At 45.6% G+C, this 24,142-nt stretch overlaps 1 protein-coding gene across 2 annotated transcripts; it reads right to left on the minus strand.

Moving 5' to 3' along the window:
- Window positions 1-643: 643 nt before the first annotated feature.
- Window positions 644-23,062, minus strand: SNX1 (sorting nexin 1). 2 transcript variants are annotated; one of them, XM_055002763.1, is made up of 15 exons: window positions 22,910-23,062; window positions 19,653-19,755; window positions 18,298-18,434; window positions 17,525-17,591; window positions 14,318-14,361; window positions 10,991-11,132; window positions 8,428-8,506; window positions 7,367-7,442; window positions 5,713-5,826; window positions 5,450-5,543; window positions 4,541-4,746; window positions 3,274-3,417; window positions 2,628-2,708; window positions 1,896-1,967; window positions 644-1,073 (listed from the first exon to the last, which is right to left on the minus strand). In XM_055002763.1, exons 1-15 carry the CDS (start codon window positions 23,027-23,029, stop codon window positions 1,023-1,025), a joined length of 1,530 nt encoding a protein of 509 aa, XP_054858738.1. In that variant the 5' UTR covers window positions 23,030-23,062; the 3' UTR covers window positions 644-1,022. The 2 variants fall into 2 exon arrangements, with proteins under 2 accessions (XP_054858738.1, XP_054858739.1); XM_055002764.1 differs by lacking the exons at window positions 18,298-18,434; window positions 22,910-23,062 and having other exon boundaries at window positions 19,653-19,730.
- Window positions 23,063-24,142: the final 1,080 nt, after the last annotated feature.

Below are 24,142 nucleotides of genomic sequence, written 5' to 3' on the forward strand. Positions count from 1 at the left end.
ACAAGTCATTCTAGCCAGCAATACCTTATCCCCTCTCCAAATTGCTGAAGCATGGGGGAGTGGGGACATTTTTCAAAGCAGTGCATGCGCAATATACTTTTCTCCTTTCTTCTGTGCTCCCCCACAACCTCATCCTCTTAACTACAGCCTCTTACGCACGTCTAACACTGAGCAGAGGGAAGCCTCCCCTTTGCAAGCAAGGTTCACAAAGGTAACCATGGAAGGAAGAGGCAGCCGTCAGAAACTTTTTTTTAAACAGGCCCTGGCCAGAACAGCGCAGGGCAGCAAAAGCAAGCGCATCGTTCGGCAAAGGCCCTCTCAGGCCATGGTTCATGGCTCAGCCAAGTGTCTGAATATTTAGGCTTCGTTCTGCAGCTTACGCCGTTTAGCACCAATGCAACCACTCAAGATCAAAATAAAAAGGATCGAGCTGTATGCTCAAAGAGGCCTTTTCATAGCTTGATCCTAACTCTACTAATCTCCAAGGTACATGCACTGAGAGAAGGGTACGTGCCATACTATAGCAGGGTGCAGGTCCACCAGGAAGGCTCTCGCCCACCCCAGAGCTCAGCTGTTCAGGCTTCAGGCAAGTTGTTCCACAGCACAGAAATAAAGACACAGGCAGTTCAGCCACCATGCCCTGATTTTAAGTTTTATTATACAGTCGTCTTCATGGCACGGCAGGAGTCACAGGAAGCTTTTCCTGGGCCTGATACCAAAGTCAGAAAAATACACATTAAACCCCAGCCCAAAGCTCTGTTACCAATGGCAGGCCTTGACATTTTAAGCAGGAAACTAGTTTCTCTTCAAATAAGAAAATATATATATATATATGTGTGTGTGCATATGAACCTAAATGAAAAAATATACAGTTAAGAAGAGATACTAGGCTGGGAAAGCTGCTCTTTCAGGAGATTGAGTCTATCAGCTCTGGGGAGGGGCAAGGGGGCTCCATCTGAAAGGCCAAGGAGGTATAACGTAGTAAAGGCAGTCAGTCCGGGAGGGGGCGTTTGCTGCTCTGGTTAGGAGATGGCCTTCGCCTCCGGCAAGAACGCGTCCCAGTATTTGACAAGCTGCAGAGAGCACACAGAAGAGAGAGGAAGGGAAAGTTAGTGGGCCGCTGAGCGAATCTCCAGGAAGGGAGTAAATCCCCTTTTTCATACCACTTCCCCAGGTGGGAGGTTTTAGAGCGCACACATTTTGCATCTTGGAGGCCCCCAGGTTTAACCTCTGGCCCTTCCCATTAGAGAGGATTTTCAGCTAGCGCTGAGAGGCTTTTTTCTTTCCAAGACTTGCTGCCAGGCAGGTTCTGAGACGGATGTACCAATGAGGAAATTCTGTACTGGACAAGGCAGCTTCCCGTCCTCGGAGGATTTGGGTTAAGGCTGCACCTGCCTCTGCCAAAGGGAGAGCACCAGCTTGGCTTGAAGGTCCCCGTTTCAACCCCTGGCATCTCCCATTTTTTTTTTAAAAAAGGCTCTCGAGAAGGCAGTGTTGGGAAAAGACCTCTCTGCAGAGACCCCGGACAACTGCCACTTAGAACAGAGGATACCGGCCAGATGGGCTAAGCAGTCTTGAGTCTGTTATATAAGGCAGCGTCACGTATGCGTGGAGTGCGTTATTTTGAAGGCTGTTCCCTCGGTTCCAGAGCTTGCACTTTTTTTGTACAGAAGCAGACCGGGATAAGTGTGTCTCTCTTGCACAGGGCAGGGCTGCCTCAGTAGATAACTCACAAGTGCAAGCCAACACCCGAGTTTGATAGGGACATCTATGTACGCTATGCACTGGCCATGCATGAGAAGCAGTTAGTGGGCCTTTTACTGGGCCGCAATGGTTTACAGGGCCTCTCAGGAGTCAACAAGTGAAGGCACACACCCGGCTTCTTGCTCGCTCACCTGTTGCTGTGAATGCAATAGGGTCTCCAGATACTTAGTCACGTTGGTTCGGAAGTCCTTTGTTTTTTCTCTCTGAGAAAAAGAGGGTAAAAAAAATTAAGGCGCCTTTCTGCTGGGAAAGAGCTACAAGGCAAGAGCTGGGAATTTGGACAACAGTCCCAGCACTCCCGCCCCCCGCTCCTCTGCTTGCACAATTTCATTCCCGTTATCATCTACGTACACCACCCCATGCCACCGAATGAGTCAGTCCTTAAGCCGATGTGGCATTCGCCGAGCCAAAGGTACAGAATGCGGGGCTGCTGTTCCACAGCAACTTCAGTAGCTCAGGCAGTTTTGTGCTAGAATTTAAAAGCGGGCACCCGCCCTACGAAACATCCAACTGGCACAAGAGAGACAACTCTAGGGAGTTGGATGCCAGGAATTCATACTGAAGTGTGAACTTTTTGTCAAATCTTTTCATACTCCTTTTGAAGATGCAACACTGCTGGCATGTTGGCAAACACAAGGAGAGACCCAGTGATGGCATCGGCTGGAAGGGATAACAAGGATGCCGTCCCTGTACCATGCTGTTTTGTGAACCTTCCCCTTTTTCCCATCTTTCCAGCAGCAGGAAAAGGTTTTGCACGCTGCCACCACCATCTCCACGGTCCACAATGCAAACAGCCGCTTCCCCAGGACCCTTGGCCAAGCTAAAGGCTCTGGCCACTGTCTCCAATGCGAACTGCACTATACCTCAAATCGCAACACCTCTTTGCGGAGAACTGCTGAGATCCGCTCAAAGTCCCGTTCGTACTGCGTCACACGCGATTCCCACTAGTGAAGAGAAGCGACCATTAAGATGATGTCAAGTTCTATAATTTGAGAACACCCATACCACTTCTCCTGCCACGAGCCCTTTTCATGCCCCCTCCCCAATAAAAGCCCAAAGGAAGAAGCCCCCACCCACCAGTCCAATCATTCTCCAGCTGTTTTATCTTCTCCATCTCTGCCTTTGAGACAGACTGTAGTACAATTATGTTCAGGATGGATTCTTAGGCTGTTTTTGTGCTCCTTTCCCTCCAAGAACTCAATTTTGCCCTTTTCTATTGCTGCACACATTTGCACCAATTTTCACTTTACTGTAACTGAGATTCTGGAGCTGTTACAGTGGCGGGAATGTGCCCCCCCCCGCAAGCAATTTAGCAGTTCTTCCCCACTTCCCCTGGGATCAGCTCACTACAGACCACATCTTTTCCCATAAAGTAAAAGCATCTGGCATAAGCCTTGCCTTCCTCCCCGGGGCTTGGAGCAGTACATTAAAGGCCCACGGCTCGCCTATGTCAGCTTGCCCATGCAGACGGGTGGGGGGGCTTGCCCCACTGAGGCAGGCGCTTCTCACCTCCGAGATCTCCTCTTTGGCTTGCTGCAGCTTGTCAGGTTTGTTGGCCCACAGCAGCCGGGCCTCCGTCTCCCGCTTCTTTTGCAGCATGATCTGAGCATCCTGCCAACGCTGCCAGGTCTTCATTCGCTGGTCAAAGGCCCCCTGTTGGGAAGAAGGGAGGAAGGGGTACAGATCAGAAGCAGCCTCTCTCTCACACATGCACATTCCTTATTCTGTTCATAGATAAAGTGGCGCTTTGGCAAAGACGGCCTTTCAACTGAGTCATGCCAGCAGCATTACCCAGTTAATCTCTTCTGGCCTCTGGACAGAGGTCTCTAGACAGGGCCACACCCCCTTGGGTGCTGCAGTCTAATGCATAGCAGGGATCAGTTCTGACAGGGGGCAGCCAGCCTCTCTTGCATTGTGGTGTCTTAACTGCAGGCAAAAGACGTGACAAGGCAGCCACTGCTAGCAGCAAAGTTAAGAGCTGCTCTGGGTCCCCAGAGAAACACAAGTATACAGAGATTAGAAGTAGTTCCCATTCATTCGACATGCACATTACTGCCAAATGTGCCTTCTACAGCCCCGCATTAAGCCATGCAAAGTTTGTTGTGGGACTGCTAGAAGTTCACTTGATGAGAGATGCTGGAAGCAACATGCCGTGCCCCTCTTTCGACAGGGCTCAGCTCTGCAGGCCCTGGTACTACATGGGAAGTAAGACTTCTAGTCTCCCAGGTGTAGCTCAGGCCAAGTACACGTGGCACTTGGCAGCTGGGAGAAGGGAGCTTAAAAGCCCTTAAGCAGATTGCTGGAAAATCAGCATGGGCTGGCTCAGGGCTTTGCAACTACCCATGCAAGGGAAGACGTGGAAGTTACACTTTGTCCTCTAGAAGACTCTGCTGTTTCCGGTAGCAGAGAGGGCAGTAAGTCGCCAGGCGCAATGCTACTCAGGAACTCAATAAAGAGAAAAAATTGATGGATGGAATCAAGGCAACATCAGTTACTCTCACCCGAGGCTGGCCAAGCCAGAAGCTAAAGTCAAGGGCAACAATGCCAGGAAAAAAGCCTCCAGATCTGATATCATAGGTTAGTTGTTTAGAACCCAGGGGATGTGATATACATCTTCGGACTTTGGCCGCAACAGGTACACGGTTACATTGGGAACTTTGTCAAGCCTGTGGTTGCAGAATGACGACCACCTTTTGAAACACACAACGGGATGGAGGTGGTGGTGGTCTCCGTGTGGCACGCCAGAGAAGGCAGGCGAGGCGTGAGGAGCGCTTACCCTGACGACCGAAAGGAGGCGGATGTAGTCACTCAGCAACTCGGCCAAGAGGAAGAAGTCGTTGCTGGCTTGCTCCTGGTGCAGCTGCTCAATCTTTTCCTCCACCTCTGCCAGCTGGGAAAGTGCCCGGGACAGGGCCGTGTTGTCCTCGGAACTCCCCAGCATAGCCAAGCTCTTGGCAAACTGAGCTGTATTCACCGACAGTTCTAAGGAGACAGGGAGAAAGAAAGGAGAGAGTCAGCTACAGCCCGAGGGCTGCTCGACAGGGACAACAGTGTGCAAAACACCGAAGGAGAACCTCGGCACCCAGGAACTTTTGTGGGCCCCTTCTTATAGTCAGGAACTTTCCTGGGCCCCTTCTTATAGTCAGGAACTTTCCTGGGCCCCTTCTTATAGTCAGGAACTTTCCTGGGCCCCTTCTTATAGTCAGGAACTTTCCTGGGCCCCTTCTTATAGTCAGTTCCAAACTTCCCAAGCGTTCGTACGGCCAAGCGGAAGAGCATCAAGCACAGCAGCGAACAAGAGGGGAGAGGAAATCCAGGAGACAGGACTATTTAGACAGACTACAGCCTGCATTCTTGGGCAGGAACGTGTGCCCGGGGTGACGGACATGTCCGATGTAATGTATTTTGTATTTATTTATGTGATTTATGGTCCACTTTCTCAATGAGACTCACGGCGGATTACACAGTGTGAGAGTAGCGCGGTCAGTATCCACGTGGTAGTTAAAGAAATCCACAATCCGCTTGGCACCAGCTGCAGCAGAAGAGGCTGCAGAAAACTCTGAGGGGCATCAGGGTGAGAGCAGCACCGTTCTAGAGCCTATCCGAGATTCCACATTTTATGCCAGGCTCTGGTGTCCCTACAGCAGTTTCCAGCTGGAGAGAGCGAGCCCCAATCAGATGTTACCTTTCCTGTGGTTAACTAGCAGCTCTACAGCGGCGTGTAGTTTCCGTAGGCGCTGCTCTTCACACTCCACCTCCTGGAGTTTCTCTTCAAACCACTGAAAGGGAAAGACGGAAACACCAAGTTCCCATTTGAAAGGAAGTTAAGTTTTGATTTTGAAGGTTCACATCCCCTTTCTAGAAACGTTGTCCAAGGAGAAAAAATTATGTCTGTCAAGGTTCGATACAAAGCGGGAAACACTTCAGAAGAAATATTAAAGTACTTACGATGTCGGATTCATTCATCTTGATGGTCATCTTGCTGACGGCATCCGTAGCTTTGTTGAACATCTTCAGCAAGCCGGCTCCGCTTAGCGTTTGGGTGCTGACTGCTCGGGGCAGCTGTAAGAAGGCAAACGCTGATCACCTATCCTGCTAACAAACTCAGAGCTAACTGAATTTTCAGATTAAGAGGTTACACAGGGTGTGACCGAAGAAGCAACAAGCAGGCATTTGATTGATTTCAAACAGAGAACTTCTAATAACTGGAATGACAAACAGCCTTCACTAACATTTGTATATATACATAAATATACCTATCTATAACTACAGATGCCTTGCCTTAATTTTAATGCCAGTTATTTACTTATGGCTTGGGAGTGTTTGATGGTATTGTTGCATACCCGGCAGGAACAACAATAAAAGATAAAATATACAATTTAATAATTCCAATACAAAATTAAAACCACAACCTAAGATGCAGCATATGACAGTCCACCATAAGACACCCCGCACACTCGTATCACGGAGGTAGGAAAAGCAGGTTGCCAGACTGTAAAACAAGCGGACCAAAGGCTGCTGCAGAGAGGCCAACTGGGCAGTCTGCCCACACCTCAACCACAACCGTAGGCCTGGGCAAAACATCTCCGTCTTACAGGCCTGGCGGAATTTTAACAAGCTCTGCAGGACCCTAGTCTTGACGGAGAGAATGTTCCACCAGGCCGGAGTCAGGGCTGAGAACGCCCTGGCTCTGGTCAAGGCTAGGTGAATGTCTCTGGGGCCAAGGAGCACCAGAAGGTGTTTGTAAGCAGAATGGAGTGCCCTCTGGGGAACCTGTGGTGAGAGGCGGTCCTGTAGGTACAAGCGGTTAACAAGCAGTCGCTTGTTGACTCAGATCAAACAACTCTCCAAGCCAATGCATCTCTGCCTCCTGCTCAGTTTGCAGCAACATGGACAAAAACCACTCCTCCTGTGCAACAAGTCACTGTGTACACACGAGCTCACTATGTGGTAACCAGACAGCCCAGGAACTGGTTAAGTGGCTTGTTACAGTACCAGCCAGAGATGCAGGGTAGAAAGTTTTCCAAAGGAGTTTTTCTGATGCTACATTTTCCAGTGGAAAAATTTCCACCCCACGTAAGTAAACGTAGTTTGTTTATCTAAAGTTGGGGTTGTTGTGCTGCAAAACAATCATGATAGATAAATGAAATGTAGGCTATTTACCTTCTTTTGCTACCATTATTTAAATTTTGCTAACTTTATTTAAATGATTAAATTGTTTATTTAAATTTGAATCAAAAACTTCCAGAAAAGTTCCCTGGAAAGACCACAGCACTGGCACCAGCTCCTCCCAGGTTCTAGCATCAGAGAGGAAAAGGAGATTGCTCGTACCCCAACCAAATACTGCAAGAGCCCTCCTGGTTCTTACAAACAGCTCGGGATCACTTCTCATTATACAACTGGCTTCTTCACTTCAAATGAAAATCCACCTCCTCCACTGGCCACAAACCCCTCAGTGATACTGAAAGTACGAGTCCCCTCACGACATCGATACCTTCCTTACAAAAGAGGCAGAGTTTTGCCAAAAAGCTGTATTAGAGAAGTTTGGCCTGCAAGCGCAGGAACGCCTCACAGGCCCCAACGGGCACGGCAGCAAACCAACCTCATCTTTTTCCAAGAATTCCCGCACGTCGGGGTCTTGCAGCATGGTGGGGTGATTGACGGTTCTTTGAAGATACCTGGAAAAGATTAATAAGCAAGGGTTCTGTTTTGTTCTTCCCTTAAAAAAATATTTGTGACTTAGCTTCTTTCTTTAAAATGCAGCACTTCGGCCAAAGAGAGCGCATGTTACAGAAAGAACTTAAAAGGTCCATGTTCAGGGAAGTCTTTTATAAATAAAATTGTTGGGAGCGGGGGGGTGGGGGGGAAGAGATTCTCTGATTTGTACAATCAAAAAGCAGTTTTGTGGAAAAGAAGATTTGGGTAAACAGTGATGTTTTGGCTGGGCAGGGATTTCTGGCACTCCAGCTCATTCAAGAGTCACACTCTTGCTTTAAAATAAAACTAATTACAGCTTGAAGTTTCAAATGCAAAGGATCTTTTCTGAGATCACTTCCCACTGCACTAGGGATGCAGAACTGGAAGGACGCTGCTTCCTCTATCAACTCCCCCATCTGTGGGGGGGGGGAGGAGAGTATGAAAGCAGCTTTCAGGATCTTCACTTTATTTGGATCCCAGGGCTAGAAGAAACACATCCTTCCTGAATGTATTCAGACCTGCTCTGAAATGAATGAGACGCTTTATTCATTATGAGATCAAGCCCAGGGCCGGTGGTGGTGGCCAGGAGCTATAAGAGGACAGGGACTGAAAAAAGTTTCTTGCTGGATCTGTTCCAGATAGATAATGCTGAAGCATGTGACCCTTCCTCCTTTGGGAGCTGCAGCACTGTAGCCTACTAAACGCTTTGCACACACAAAGGTCCTGGGTTTCGATATTCAGCTACTGTGTGTGTGGTTTTGTTTTTAAACAGACACTGGGCTTGTAGAGCTGGGGAAACCTTCTGCTTAGAACAACAGCCAATAAATGGAGGCCAAAGTGGCAAAAGATTTGACCCTACTTTGGACAAATTACACATTTCCTTACTGAAGGAACCAGACTAACAGGGAATTACTAGCAAATTTCTATAGGAGCATCCGCAATTGATGGCACGGGTACTTTACTCACCTTTCCAAAGCGGCTCGTCTTTTTTCTAAGAATTCTGTGGAGGAGGAGTCTTCTTTCCCAACTTTTACTTTGGTCATTCCTAAAGGGAAGGGAGGGAGGAAAAAGAGGAGAGAAATTATGTTGCACCTACAATCTGCCTTAAAAATGGGATGCTGCCCGAGGCAAAAAAAAATCAATGTTTGTGTAACAGAAGTATGGCAGAGTTGCATTCAGAATACTGGGTGTGGCTTTAATAACCCCCACCTCAAAGGGTATTGTAGAGCTGGCAGGGTGGCAGTATAGAAGAGGGAGAATCAAAGTAATTTAGATATTGAAGCATCTTCCCTACAAGGAAAAGTGAAAGAATCTGGGCTTTTAAAGTTAGAAAAAAGAATTGGGGAAGGAAGGGTGGATGGACACAAGAGAGTGAACATAATATGAAAGTTTTATAAGCTTCTCTCCATGATATGAAATGTTATTCCTTCCCACTCATAATATTATAATTTGGGAAGGGGAGGCGACTCACCTATGGTTTCATTTTTTAAAAACAAGTATTTATTCAATACAATAGACATACATACTAGGTTCAAAGCAAGTATGTCTACCTAAACCATAAAAACCCTGCGAAATTAAAAACACTCACATTGTGTTGCAAATTCCATTTTTCTGCACAACCTTCAACCATAATGAGTTTAATCTGGAAGTATCTCTATTTCGTTGGCAGGCCATTCGTTTCACCGGTACGTAGGTCTCTTTTTATCAGCCAGTAATGAACTTTTTGGCTTGGTTGCTTGCAAAGACCGATCTGGCTGTGACAATCCTATGTAAAGCTACTGCTTGAAAATTTTTAGGCATGCCAACTACACGACAGTAAGCTCTCTGGCTTACAGGGAATCTCTCTCTCCAATCCAACCAATATAATTTCCGCCACTTGTGTCAGGTCTGTTGCCCACAGTCCCTCCATCTTCCCTTCATTTGCAATCATCCTCTGTCTGTGTGTGTGCGTGTAGTTTTTCACACAAGCTGCCCAGCTCCTGGGAAGACAGCATGCTTATCTTGGATGGCTCACCACAGAGACCTTGAGACAGTTCCTTCCTATTCTCCCACTGACTATGCCCAGCTGGTTGGGCACTGGGGGTGGGGGGCTCACAGGGAAGGACTGGAACTTTGTAGCAAGCATTCCATACGTCATTCTCAGCAAGAGTTCTGTGTACAGCCAGTCGCTTTTAATTGCTTCTGTGTAACCTATGGTCATATATACGCTTTAGTTATGATTTCTCAATAAAAAACCTTGACTCAAGAGAGCTTGGATTTCTTGCTGCAAGGGGGGAGTCAGCTTCAACGTATCCTGTTTTCCATAGACTGACAACTTGTTTCCAGTGATCTCTTACCCATTTACATGTCCACCATACGTGTAAGAAGTCTGTTTTCTCTCCCTCACAGAACCAGTACTTACTACACCCAGTTCCACAGAGCTTAGCTATCATGAAAGGGGTTAGGTGCCATTTATAGATCACTCATATCATACTTTCCCTATAAGAGAGGGCAATCACAAAGACAGTTGCATATGTGAATAATGTATCTTCACTTTTAATAATCTAAATCGCTCCCCTACTCTTTATCACCTTCAGCAGAGACAAAAGAAAGTACTAATGCAAACATATAATTAACTCGTGGAACTCGCTGCCAGAAGATGTAGCAAGCTTAGATTGATTTTACAGGGGACTGAACAGATTAATGAATGACAGGTGTCCCTGTGGCAGTTAAATGTTACCTTGATGTCCAGAAACTTTTGATGTGAGTTCCAACTGCTGGGAGTGAAGAAAAGGATTTTGTCTTGCTGCCCCGCAGATATCTCTTTTGAGGGTACCTTGCTGGCCACTGCAGGAGCCAGGATACTAGATCAGATGAGCTAACAGTCTGATGCAACAGGGCTCTTAAGCACTGCATGTACCTTCTTGTGGGATATGGCAATGTTTTCTGTGCAGAGCTCAACTCTTAGGAAACAAACACAGACCCTCAAAGCCAACTGATCTGGAGGCATTCCTGTAGAAAGACTCCTTACACCTTCAAGAAGAGCAGTCAGCCTTTGACAAACTATGCGGCCAGAAAGGATGGGAAACAAGTTGCTGTGCCAGAAATCCCCAAGTTTCACATACAAGGTATCTCGAGAAGGCAGCCAATGCGCACGTAAGAATTGTTAAGGGCATTTACTGAAGTAAATACTCAGACATTCCATTCAGATTCAGTAATGGAGGGGAAGGGTCACACTCAGCATAGACTGTGCACTCCACCTCTTTCATGACTTTTGCAACTGATTTGCATCTATATGGCCCTCACCCCTTGCACCCTCCTATATATCTCTGTCCAGTTTCTTCATACCCTCCATGCATCTGATGAAGAGAGCTGTGGTTCTCGAAAGCTTATGCCTCAATAAAGTTGGTTAGTCTTAAAGGTGCTACTGGACTCTGCTATTTTGCAACTACAGACTAACACGGCTAACTCTTCTGGATCTACTGGAGTATAGTTAAGCATTCAAACAGGGATGTGCAATGCCACTAGCAAAATTACCAGACATCCTCACCTATTAAGCTCTTCTCAGGAGGAGGTGGGACAATGACTCCATTCTGCGCGTGTTTCTCTGACAGTTTCTCATACAAGCCCAAGAAGTCACTGAATCTCCTTTTCACTGAGAACTGCTTGCTCCTGAACATTGGCAAAGTGGTCTGGAGAAGGGACAGGAAAAGACAGAGTCAGAAAACACGAAACAAAGCCATCAACAAATTATACCTAACGAACGGACATATGCCAGTGCTGCTGCATTTTCAAAAGGACTATCATTTTCCAGCTCCCACCACCACCACCATGCTGGGAAAAATTAAAAGTCCGCACCATGCTAATTTACCAAATGTTTTTGCTTCTAACATTAAAGATGTAATATAAAAAAATTAGTAATTAACATACACTGTGTGTATGTTATGTGCCATCGAGTTGCCTCCAAACTATGGCGACCCTATGAAGGAAAGACCTCCAAAACATCCTATCATTAACATACAATATGCTTCATTAAACAGAACCTTTTTTATTGGGAGCAACCAACTGGCCAGGCCCAATATTTATATATTTATTCATTTATATTTCACCTCTCTCCCCAACGAGGACACACAATGGCTTACATCATTCTCCAGTCCTCCATTTTATCATCACAACAACCCTGTAAGGTATAATTGACTGAGTGCACAAGTGATTCAAGGTCTCCCAAGAAGCTTTCATGGCCGAGCAAGGATTTGAACTTGGGTCCCCCAGATCCTAGGCTAGCACTCCAACCACCACACAACATCTTTGTATTTCACATGGACCTATCACACTATCTACAACCATTTTCTTCAGTATATTTATCTAGTGTGCATTTATTAATTTTTTCCAAGAATATACAGCCAGCATTTTTTTTATTTAAAAGAATGATTCTATCTCCTTAAAAGCAGGACAGAACTTAGGGCTCTGTCACAACTATCCAATACCAAAGAGAGTGAGAAAGACATGAAGCTACTGTTGAAGTAGCTTCTGAAGTAGTACTGTTGGAGTAGCTTTTGCCATCTTCTGGGCATGGGGCAAGGGTCACTGGGGTGTGTGTGGGGGGGAGGAAAGTAGTTGTGAATTTCCTGCATTGTGCAGGGGGTTGGACTAGATGGCCCTCGAGGTCCCTTCCAGTCCTATGATTCTAAATATCCAGATGTGGTCAAGACTCAGAAGGTTACTCAACATTACAGTGGTGGTGGTGTGTGCATTTTATGCTCCTTTTTCTGTTGAGCAGACAACTTCCATGCTACATCCAAAACTGCTTTCAAGGCTTTTTGCTTTGCCAGGCAAAAACAGAGGGCTGCAGTTCAGGAAACAAGTTCTCTAGCTTTTGTTGTGTAATTAGGTTAATACACTGATTCGCTGGATCTCAGCCCACACATATTTGCCAGTTGGCAAAACAGGCCAAGACTGGGGCAGCTGGGGGTGAAGGGAGAGCTGAAAATAGAAATTGTCAACATTGTGGAAAACACAAAAGAATGCTGTGTTTGTTGGGGCAGTGAAATCAATGAAAATATTTTTAGGTCATTGCCTACCCTTTAACAGATCTATTTGTTGCTTAAATCAATGCGCAGCAGACCAAAGCTTCAATGCAGATGCTTTTTGAGACACGAGTCTGGTCAACACAAAGCTACACCCCCAACAGGGCTAGGAAAGATATTTTTGTTCCACATAAATGAAATTCACCATATACAAAAATAATCTTAAAAAGGGGGGCAGCGCCTCACTCACAATCCACTAATTAAGCAGTCGGGTGTCTAAAGAAAAAAACTCATTATTCCTATAATGTAGTTAATTTCACCATCCATGCTGAAAGAAAGTTCCCTGCAAAATTTCCAGTTTCTTTAGCCTATAGGGGGCAATGGCCAGGTTTTTGCCATGCATCTTCCTAGGCCACACATTGCTGTATAAAATTCTAAGTTGTAGCCTCCCTGGTGGACACACATCTCCTCAGAAAATGGATATACAGTAGCATTTCAGCGATGTGCTCCCTTGAACTAGAGAGAGTGCCTCTTATGCCTGCTTCCTACAGGAAGCCAGGACTAACAGGGACCACAGCCTGGATCAATTCTGCCAAGAGTAGGTGATGCGCTATTGCTAAGAGACCATGAGAAACATCTTGCAATGCTCTGAGAACATCGCCAACCCTTCAGACGGGGAAGCAAAAGAGGCAGCTCTGTTCCTTGCACAAGATGAACATCAAGAGATACTGTCCCCTCAAGAACACACACAGATGTAGCGAGATCAGAAAAGCTAATCTGACATGTGGGCTTTTGTAGATGTGGCACACAAAATCTAAACAGCTGTTTCGAGGGAGGGCTTCTCAGCAGAGCACAGGAATTCGGTGAACCCCTCCCCTAAATCTCCTCCGGTGAACAGATTTTTAGAGTGTTCAAATGACAGCCAACAGACAATGATAACAGCACCATTAACTCTTGGATCAATCAGCAGCCAAACTTCAAACAAACAGGGTCTCCAGGCGCTAAATGTCACTATTTGCAAAAGAACAATTTTATTAACTTTATTTTCAGCCCCTGCCTTTTCCCACTGAGACTCAAGGTGGACTGCGCAGTGTGAAACAACGCAATCAAAGAGCATGAGACAACGAATACACAACATAACAGGACTAGGAAAACAGGACACCCCTTTTCAAAATGGTGCGCCGTACAAAAAAAGCAATTACCACAAAAGTGACTCTGGTGACGGAACCAGTGTCACAACTGCACAATGCATGGAACATGCCTCCGGAGGCTGCCTTCTGCAACCCTGCCTACACCCCTTGGAAGACCCCCTTTTTCAACCTCTTAACTGATTCTTCTCAAACCTCCCCCTTTGCTTTGCTTATTTTGCACCATTTATTCTTGTAATCGGGGGGGTGGCAGGATATTCTCGATTCAGAAGGACACTCTATTCCTGCTCTAACATTGTTTCGGCTCTCAATTGCCAAAATTACTCCAATTGTCCCCAAAAAGGTGCTGCAACAGATGGTCAAGTAGAAAGGCAATAAAGAAAAGCTTCACTGCTGAATTCAGTTTTCCTTTGATTTGTGGATATAATGCATCACTGATGCTTTACGGAGTATCGAGGTTGCCCTCAAGCATGGGCAAACCCCAGGTCTGGAGTGTAGAATCAGAAGACTGCAAACAGCCCAGTGAATCAATATCCCTGGAACAACCAAGGTTTCCAGTGTGAGATAATTAATGCCCATGACAAGGCTAAGATTTTTCACAACTGGAACGGAGGGCTGACTTAAAGAAAGATGGTTCTGCTGTGTTCGCTGGAGACTGCTTACTCCTTTGCCCTTCTCAGTATGATTCAAAAGTTGACATACCTGTGTTGACACCTTGTAGGCTACATAGGCATTCATGCCATCCCCTGCGGAAAGGAGAAAATCAAGGAGATAGTTTCAGCAGAGTCATTTGCATACTATGATGCCAAAATGGTGGCAAAGGTTTCCTCCTAGTGGACAACGCTTGATACATAAATTGGTCAATGGAACTGACTCCTGGGCCAATCACAGACCTCTTTCTCAGGAAGTTTGAGGGTCACTTCACATATTATATAAACCTTGATCCTTCAACAGGCAACTATGAAAGCATGCCTTCAGCATGTGTTCATTCTATGAGGATTTTCAGCCACTGGGGCTACTGGCACATACCTGCAACCCAAAAAGGTACGCTCTCTTAACAAGGTAGTTTCAGGTGGATAGGCTTGTTGGTTGGTCTTTAAGGTTCTAGGTAAAAGAGGTAAAGGTGCAAGTACCCTGTGCAAGCACCAAGTCATTACTGACCCATGCGGGGGACATGGCATCACGACGTTTTCTTAGCAGACTCTTTATGGGGTGGTTTGCCATTGCCTTCCCCAGTCATCTACACTTTACCCCCAGGAAACCGGGGACTCATTTTACTGACCTCGGAAGAATGGAAGGCTGAGTCAACCTTGAGCTGGCTACCCGAACCCAGCTTCCGCTAGGATCAAATTCAGGTCGTGAGCAGAGCTTGGGCTGCAGTACAGCATCTTACCACTCTGCGCCAAGGGGCTCTTGTTTAAGGTTCTACTGGACATGAATCTTACTTTGTTAACAAGCACACACAAACACACACCACACATCTCATGGCATGAAGTAGTTCCAAAGTTGGAAATTATTTCCAGGTAGAGGAAGAAAGCACAGAGTTGGTGGCGCTAACACCAATTTCAAAAAACCCCTCCTGAGTTCCCATCCAACTTCTTCAGATTTACCAGGTGCAACTCACAGAAGGCTAAAATCAAACAGACTCAAAGAGACAGCCGCCTGGGATACCATATTTCCAGTCTTGCAGAATTTCGCAACACTTTGCCCAACATATCTCACCCTAACCTTCAAGTGGCTGAGTTGCTTGAAGCCGTGAGCCTCATTTGACTCAATCTGCATGTATAAATAGTGGGACGTGAATTTAAAGTACACCTAAAACAGCTCACGGAGGCAGCTAACGAAGCGTCACCACTGCCAAGATTCTGAGCAGTACAGTGAATCGAAAGCACACCCAACAGCCGACCGTGTGATGCTGTTACAAAGGCATGTGGAACTTTGCATGGCATCGAAGAAGAGGACAACAACGATATTTGGAACACAACACAGATCTTCCAAAGTGTTTCTGCTCATTAAAAACAAAACTGGAGGACTCAGAATTGGAATGAAGAAACTCTTACTTACAGTAAAGATAACGGAATGAATATTATGGTCTTTCAATGCTGTAAAACAAACCCTTCCACAAATGGTACAGCAGCTGTTCTCATGTACCACAGCAAAGGAACAGGGGGCAACCAAGCTAGGATCATAGATTCATACCTCCGCTCTGAACGTTTCCTAACCAATCTGTTAAAAGCGGAAGGCTGGACAAAGTGACTAGTTACAGAAACGTTTACTGCAGGTTCATTAAAGGCAAACTTCAGCCCAACGACTGTTTCCATCTCGCGAGTCGTGCCCAGTGCTGGCAAGAGGGGTGCGCCCAGGAAGCCTTCCTTCTAACTATTCCTGCAGGATACCAACAGCTGAAGCTTATACAACTGCAGTGCCAGGTCCTCCCTGCACTTCCTACAGCCGTGAGAACATAATTAGGGGCTTGTTGTACTGTGAGGATCTGGCCGAGTGCTGCACATCTGCTCTAGGCTGAACAATTGAGCGGTTGTTATGGCACCAAAGGCAGCTGAGAAGACAGGGGAAGCTGGCTACAAGCAGGCCAAACTGTACACAGCTTGCATCCCTGAGCAGAGAGAACCCTTAAGCAAAGAGCATAATGTTCCCCAGGTAGGCAGCTGTTCCTGCACCGTCTCCTTTCCTGTATTAACAGCTGCAATTCGGAAAATACATCCGGGATTCTCTCAAGCAAGGAGGCCTCTTTCGGCTGCTAGTCGTCTGAGGACACAGAGGGCATTCCAACACAGCAAATGGCCACACCTCAGCTTGTTTGTCATGCACACGGTGCAATCCAACATCCTGCAGAACGACAGGAAGAATTACCACTACCCTGCATCTCTGCTCCCTTAAGCTCCCAACTGGGTGCAGATGGGTAGCAAAGCTCTCTGGGCTGCCTAGCGTGTTACAAATGACTCGTTTAACATGACCCGTAGTTTTGTGTGTGCCAAGCAGTTCAGCTGCCCACCTTTTAGATGGTCTGACTTAAGTTAAGACGCTGTGGACAAGAAGTCTTGCGTACAAGCCTGCATGCACAAGGCTTCCAGATTAAACTGCACCTCTATGCATGCAACATTAGCGTGTGCCAGGGCTAGGGATTCTAGCATAATGAAGTTGCCTCCAAAGTTTAATTGGAATAGACTGCCCCCAATCAGGCAACTGCTCATATCAAACACCACCAACAAGATGTTGGATTGTGTCATTCTTTTTTAATTAAAATGCATTAACTTTAACCAAGTTGTCTGCATACAGTCAGAGTCATGTCAGGCCAGAGAAGTGTTTGGGTCCGTAACAGATCACAGTTAGGTGGAAGAGGATCACTTTCTGCTTGGAAGACATGTTCAGCATCTGAGCTGAGAGAGTGCTCTAAAAGAAAGGGACCCCCGTTTGGTATTCCTTGCCAAGAGCATTCCATACTTACTGCTATAGTCCGTGGGCTTCAAGCCTCTCTCTTACACAGGGTGAACATGGACACATGCAAGTTATCAAGTCCAGCCTCATTTCCATTATATTGGCAAAAGTCTTGTCCATAAACAGTCTTTCCAAGTGACTTTCAGCCTTGCATTAGCAATCTCTGCAGTTCTTTCTCTGGTAGAGTTTAGTAATCATAGCTGTAGCATTTAAAAGTCCCATGAAAGCCATCATGATCCTGAACCATGCCTGGAACCCTCTGCCATATTCAGCAGTTATGAGACTGTGGACCAGAATACAGTTCCCTCTTCCTTCAGCACTGCCCAAGCAGATTTGAGTACCATCAACAGACACAACACTTCCAGCTTTTAGGCCAAGGCAAACCTGTTAGTATACAGACCTCCATGCAGCTCCCCAATTATGTCCACTCACTCCCCCTTCATCACGACTCACCAATTTTCTCTGGATCGCTCACTCCCACTGTAAGCTCAAACTGGTCTTCCTGCTCTTCTTCTTCCAGCTAGAAGCAAAAGAAACACACTTTGGTCACAGAAAATCCAGGGATTTCAATCAGGCCTCGTACAGAATATGCAGTTTAGCACTCAAGACTTCCATTGCAAACTTGATGGACAAAAGGAGGTGGGAATAAAAAACTAGCCATGGTACACAGCAGCTGTTACGCCCAGATACGAATTCAGTGCTAAAATCTGAATTTTTAAAAGGCAAGCATTTCAGCCCCTTAAAAGATATGCTGAAAACACAGCTAGCAGGAAAGTTAAAAGTTTTGTTTCACAGAGTTCATCTGAAACAGTTTAGTGAATCCCTCTTCCTGGTCTAGATGCTAGCAGTGCTTAAACATCACAAACTTTTTTTGAATCAAGCTGTGTATCCAACTTTAAAGGAGTTTAGTTCACTATGATGATAAAATTGTTTTCCATTTATGACTTCTTCCCAGCCCACTTTCCTTAAGGTCGTGTTGGAATCCAATTTAAAAAGCCAGAATCATCAGACCTCTTTCCAAAGATTTGCATGGAGGGGGGGGGGGAGAGAGGAGCCCAAGTCTTGCTCCAAGACTGAGCTAGACTGGAAAAAGCAGCAGAAGAAATTAGCAAGCAAGGCCCAACCTGCTGGATGCTGAAGAGGAGACTGTCACCAGATCCCAGACACTGCCATTCACCCCGCCCCAGAAGATCTGGTAATCCCGCACACAGCACAGTAGTAGATACCTCCTCATAGGTTTTGGACTGGTGCACAGATGATGAATTTGCTGTTCTCTCTAGAGAAGGGGTGGGACTAAACACAGTGGCTGTCTCCTTCTTCTGGCTGTTCTGTGCGCTATCCAGAGACAGCTCTACCGTGGCATCTACAAAAGGATAAGACCACAGAGGAGTTTTTTTTTTTAAAAAAAAAAGCCCAATTCCTCCAGCAACAAAAATTCTAACCAGGGAAACCATTAGAAGCTACTCTCTCTAAATAACAGAACCGGAGCTTAGCTGCAAACCATACAGAATCGTAAATAAAACTATACAAAATGCACAGTGGTGATACACACATAAATATGCATAGGAGAGACTTGTTTAAGTACTGCTATTCCCTTGTTTAAATCTTTCTTGCTACTCTTTGAAACTGCCTCGTTTAAACAAAACAAAACTAAATCGTGTTTAAACAAAAACATTTCCCCAACAACAGCCGGATGCTGTTAACTCTCAAGTTCTTTATAATAGCACGGCCAGATCAATGTTTTTAGAAACACACAGAAGAATTAACATTTTCCACCCAGAAAAGAAGCAAGACGTATATGGGACAGATCAGGTGCTTGGGTTCCTGTTTGAAAGCATTTGTGATTCAAGAAATAGGTTCAACAGAAAAGGTTTTTAAGTTAATTTTGAGATGTGGACCCAAACCAAAGTACAGAGCAGCCACCAGCCAGGGTGCAAGTGCGCTTAGAAATCTAAAGTGATCGGTGCGTGTTTAAGATCCAGAGGGCAGTTTGATCACAAACTCACAGACCTGCAAAATGTAAACTTATTCCCCTGAAATAATCAAATCCACGGTTTTAACTCCCCAGAGATTGTCTTTAGTTCAAATAAGTTACTATTCTGGCTCTACAGAAAGGGTATCGAAAGCCCAATTTTTGTCAAGCAGTATCAGTCACTCAGCACAGGAGTTCACAGAAGACATGCCAGCCGTCAATCTTTAATGGAAGGCACATGATTCTGGCAAAGCATCTTGGAGTACCTAAACCATAAATGGCAGGCCTTTAAACAGAATGGTTCAGGAGGGTATTTTTATGAAGCAAACAGGATTCTAATGCCTGAAAACCTTAAGACAGTTTTATTCTGGTATTGTTTGTTCTATCACATTGTTTTCCAATTCTGTAATCCAGTTTTTTTTTTTAAAGTATTACTGCTTTTAATGCATTGTGGTCTCATTCTGTAATCCCGATTGTTTCAATAAGGTGGCACTGAACAGCTTGTCACGAAGTACACAAACGTGCAACCCTCTTCTCCTTGGGTAACCAAAGAATTTATAGCTGTGCTGTCTTTCTTCAGTTCTTAACAACTGAGAACGTAAAACATACCTGCAAATAAATCCTGATCATCTTGGTCTTCGTGGACACCATTTGCTGTGGAACTGTTTCTTACTGGTACAGGAGACGCCTTCTTAGGAGACATCGGCTTACTCTAGGAGTACAGACAAGAGTACATTGCGTGAGTTGCAGGGTTATATCCCTCGCTGAAGGTCATGCTCAGAAGGCCAATGAAACAGCCTCAATTACAGCTGTCAGCCACAGAGATGCAACAGATCTGACACTGTCTGAAACACTGAAGTCATGCTTATGTCGTGAACAGTAACTCAGCCCCCTGCTAAGAAAGTCATTTCATACAGTATGTTTCTTTTTTCAACCACTGCAGAGAAGAAGTCAACACCACTCTATTTGGCAGGACAACTGCAGGCACTGGCGCAATTTGACACAGTTCAACCACTGTAACGTTTGATTTATAAAAGCCCACTGTTTCCTCAACAGCTTTCTGAAGGCACAATGCTCTGGCACCCGGAGACAGCGCTGACATTGTCTGCATGGCTGAGCTGGCAGTTTCAAAGAGTAGCAAGAACCGCGTCACAGACCCAAGAGGCACCATGGACGGATAGCTCTCTAAGCCGCTGTGTCGCAAGAGCAAAGGGTGGCTGGACCAAGCGCTGCAAAAAGCAAACAGAGGCACTGAAGGCTTCAGTCGCTTGTCGTTCAGAAAGAGCTTTGTTTCTTGAGAAGCAGAGCCATGAAGGCCTGGGAGAACAAAACTCTATTCAGAAGATGTCCCTGTAAGTTTTTGTATGTCCCATGAACCCACCTCTGTGAAGCTGTAGTTAAAGAACAAAACCCTTCTGTTTCAGCCCACACTAGGGGCAGAACTTAACCCTACCAAGAAAAGAGATCATGCTGTCCCAACTAGGAGTTCAAAAACCATGAAATTCTTGAAGATCTACAGTAATGATCAAATCAGTGCTAGATACTGTTTTATGCAGGGCTGGTGCAATTTATGCGGTAATTATGCAACTTCCTGCTCTCTAGCATCAGGATTATTCTACTTCTGCAATCTCATATGAAGACAGTTTCAGCAAATCACACTTCCAATTATTGCACTATTTTCCCCAAAAGGGAATACTTCTCTAGAAAGAGAAAAGAGGAGCTTAGTTATTAAGACATGGCTTAACCCCAAGTCCCTTGCTGTAATTTGTTCTCTGCTAACAAGCTGCCCCGCCTGTGTGCAGACACTATTGCCAACAATGATGAATGAAGTTACACCAAATCTGTTTATTAAATACATCCTAGATTTCCAAGATATATTCTCAGGAGTAAATGTATTTATTTAGAACATTTATATGCCACCTGTCTGGAGACCTGCCAGGGCAACTACAGTCAGCTAAAAGGGTTATCTCAGACAATGAGAAACGGCAATGGTTAAAATAGGGAACAGTTTAAAGTTGTGTCTGAATTAAGACACAGAATTTTCCCAATGGATCTTCCAAGATGTTGCTGTGAAAGAGCAGGAGCTGTGGGAACCCAGGTTAATGGATTACGGAAGCAGCCTGCATACTCCAGGAAGGCGTTCAACACAAACAAAAGTGTACTATTATGCTGACCAAAGGTCTATTGGGATTTTTAAAAGGAGTTTGATCTGAGAGTTTTAGAGAGCAGAAAAGCAGTATACCAAATTTCATAAAATTTAGGCATGCAGGATTCATAAGCGGTAGAAGGAAAGATAACTTCAGAGATTAACTCACACTTGCTTCAGTTCACAAGGGTGAAAGACTCAAGCTCTTTCATACCAGTGAGGCTCAGTAGGCAGATTGCAACAGTGGGAAAAGACTACTGACTTCAGAATAAAATAATACTATAAAGAAGAAATTAAATAATCTACAGAGAAGTTATAAGAAATACCCAACTCCGAAATACCCAACTCCTTTGTTAGTCTTTAAGGTACATAACAACACTCTTGGTTGGCTGCAGTCAAAATGACAAAGAGTCCTGTGACAACATCAAGACTACAAAATTCTGGTAGCATAAGCATTTGCGATTCAGAGCCTGTTCTGCAGATGCACAAAATGGACCCTAGCTCACTAATGCTTATGCCACTATAAATCGTTAGGTTTTTTAAAAAATTGTGGCTCCTTTAATAAAGGTGACACACCCACCTAAAACCCAGAATGCTAGCAGTGTTGGTCTGCTGTGGCCCACAATTTCCCAATCTGTGGCTCTCGCCCCAAAGAGAGATCAAGATGGATAGCCATGTTAGTTTGTCTGTAGTAGCTGAAAAGAGCAAGAACCCAGTAACACCTATAAGACTAACAAAATTTGTGGTAGGGTATGAGCTTTTGTGAGTCACAGCTCACTACTTCAGAAAATTTTGTTAGTCTTATAGGCGCTACTGGCCTCTTACTCTTTTTGACTGCCCCAAAGAGAGGGTTACAAAGTCTGTGGGAGCCCTAGTCTTTTGCAGTTTTATCAACCTGTGCACATCTTGCGTTGCTGTTTTGTTTTAAGGTGGATTACCACAGCGAATATATTTGGACTTGTGGGTCCACCACACCAAAAATGCTGGGGACCACCACCGCAGCTAAAAACAAACAGTAAAATTAGTTGTTGTTTTTTTTAAAAAAAGAAGCTTGACACCCACCCACATTAAGATTTAATTTTCCAACAAAGAAAGGAGGGGGGCATAACTTTGTAAGGTAAGGCTCAAACTTCCACTAAATAAATAAATAAATGGGAGGGGAGTGGGGAGAAGTAAAAAGAGTGAAAGAGAAAAAAAAGGATTTTTTGGAAGGAGAGAGAAGGGGGGGCAAGGAGGTGGATAAAAGCAGTTTTTCCAAACTGTAGTTGATGTTTTTTCTATGTTTTGGATACATAAAAAAAGGGATACAAAAATAATTTTGTACTTGTAGCCTTTCAGAAATTGTATTAACAATGCACTTTATAAAATGATTTTTGATCTAGAGAATTTTTCTTATAAAAAACGTCTCATGCTTTGGGGTGAGTCATATACTTGCAGTTCGTTTTTCACAGCCAATTTTTTTTTCTTTTGAGTTCCTTTCTGTGATTCTCTCTTTACATTATATCATTTCTTTCCAGACAACCAGGCAGATTGAGGCCACCTCCCTTCAAGAAGCTGCACGGAGCAAGTTCCCAGCTGCTTTAACGGGGCTTACTCGCGAGTAAGCATACCCAGGGCCTGAGAAAAGCGCCTCAGGGCAGCCCCTTCCCTTCAGCAAACAGAGATACAACAAGCCTCCTCCTTCCCTCAGCACACATACACACACACACCGGTCACTCACAGCGCTGCCGGTGAAAATGTCCTCCCCGTCCGAGTCGCTGTCGGCGGAGGGGGCGTTGGCCACCTCGGCGCCGGGGAACGGCGGGGGGAGCCGGTCCGCGGGGGAGCCGCCCGACGCCATGGCCACCGCCGCTCGGTTGCCGCGGACGACCACTTCCGGCTCCCGCCGGAAGCTACCGAGGCAGCTTTTATAGAGCCTCTGGCACGAGGGGGCGGGGCCACGGCCCAGACAGGAGGCGAGGGGCGGGGCAACAGGCTCCACCCTCAGTGCCAAGCGAGAAACCTCGAGGCGTGGTATGCAAATCGAAAGTTGGGAGGAAGGAAGCGATTGGGTGAAAAGGCGAGCTAGGGCGTGGCCTTCTCCCTTACAGCTCCATCCCATGTTAGAATGTAACAAGCAGCTGTGGAGCCGCATCGGGTCCAGCGCCCTTCTTCAGAAGACTCTGGCACAGTGGCCAACCCCATTGCTGGTATTCAGAGGTTGACTGCCTTTGGCACTGGAGGTTCCTTTTGGTGATGCTGGCTAGCAGCTATGCAGGGGACTATCCTCCCGGAATATGCCTAACCTCTACGCCATTGCTGCATCAAAGCCCACTATTCCTTTTTCCCCACTCTCCAAAGTGCTCAGTGCTACTGGACTAATCGTGACCATTTATTACTTGGTGAGCAACCAAGCTCTTTCACCCACAATGTACTAGCCATTGCCTCCACCTGCACCCAAGCTCTAGTGTCATGGTTGAGGAAGAAAATGTTTTCTTGCTTCATGCAAAGCTTTAGGAGTCTGCTACGTTGGATTGCCAGCAGCAGTTTGGGAAATTCCTAGAGATTTGGGGGGTGGAGCCTAACAATGGCAGGGACTTCAGTAGGGTATAATGTTATAGTCCAGCCTGCTAGGCAGCCATTTCCACCAGGGGACGTGATCTATATGGCCTGGAGATCCTTTATCACTCCAGATCTCCAGAGGCTAGCAATCCTATTTGCACATCCTCCACTTCTGACAAAGGGAGCTCTGACTCTCTAAAGCTCATACCCTGGATTTCTAGTTGGCCTTTCACTTTTTCCACTTCATCACATTTTTTTCTAAACTAAAAAGTCTCAGATGCTGTAAACTCAATACAGAGATGTTCCAATTGCTGCTACCTCAAAAGACCAATTGTACCAGCAGCTATCCAGGACTCCAGATGTATCTCACCCCTCACTATTGCTTATCTTGTGCATGTTTGATCTTTCGTTT

This window comes from Eublepharis macularius, chromosome 18, assembly GCF_028583425.1.
Source record: "Eublepharis macularius isolate TG4126 chromosome 18, MPM_Emac_v1.0, whole genome shotgun sequence".
NCBI classification, from domain to species: domain Eukaryota; kingdom Metazoa; phylum Chordata; class Lepidosauria; order Squamata; family Eublepharidae; genus Eublepharis; species Eublepharis macularius.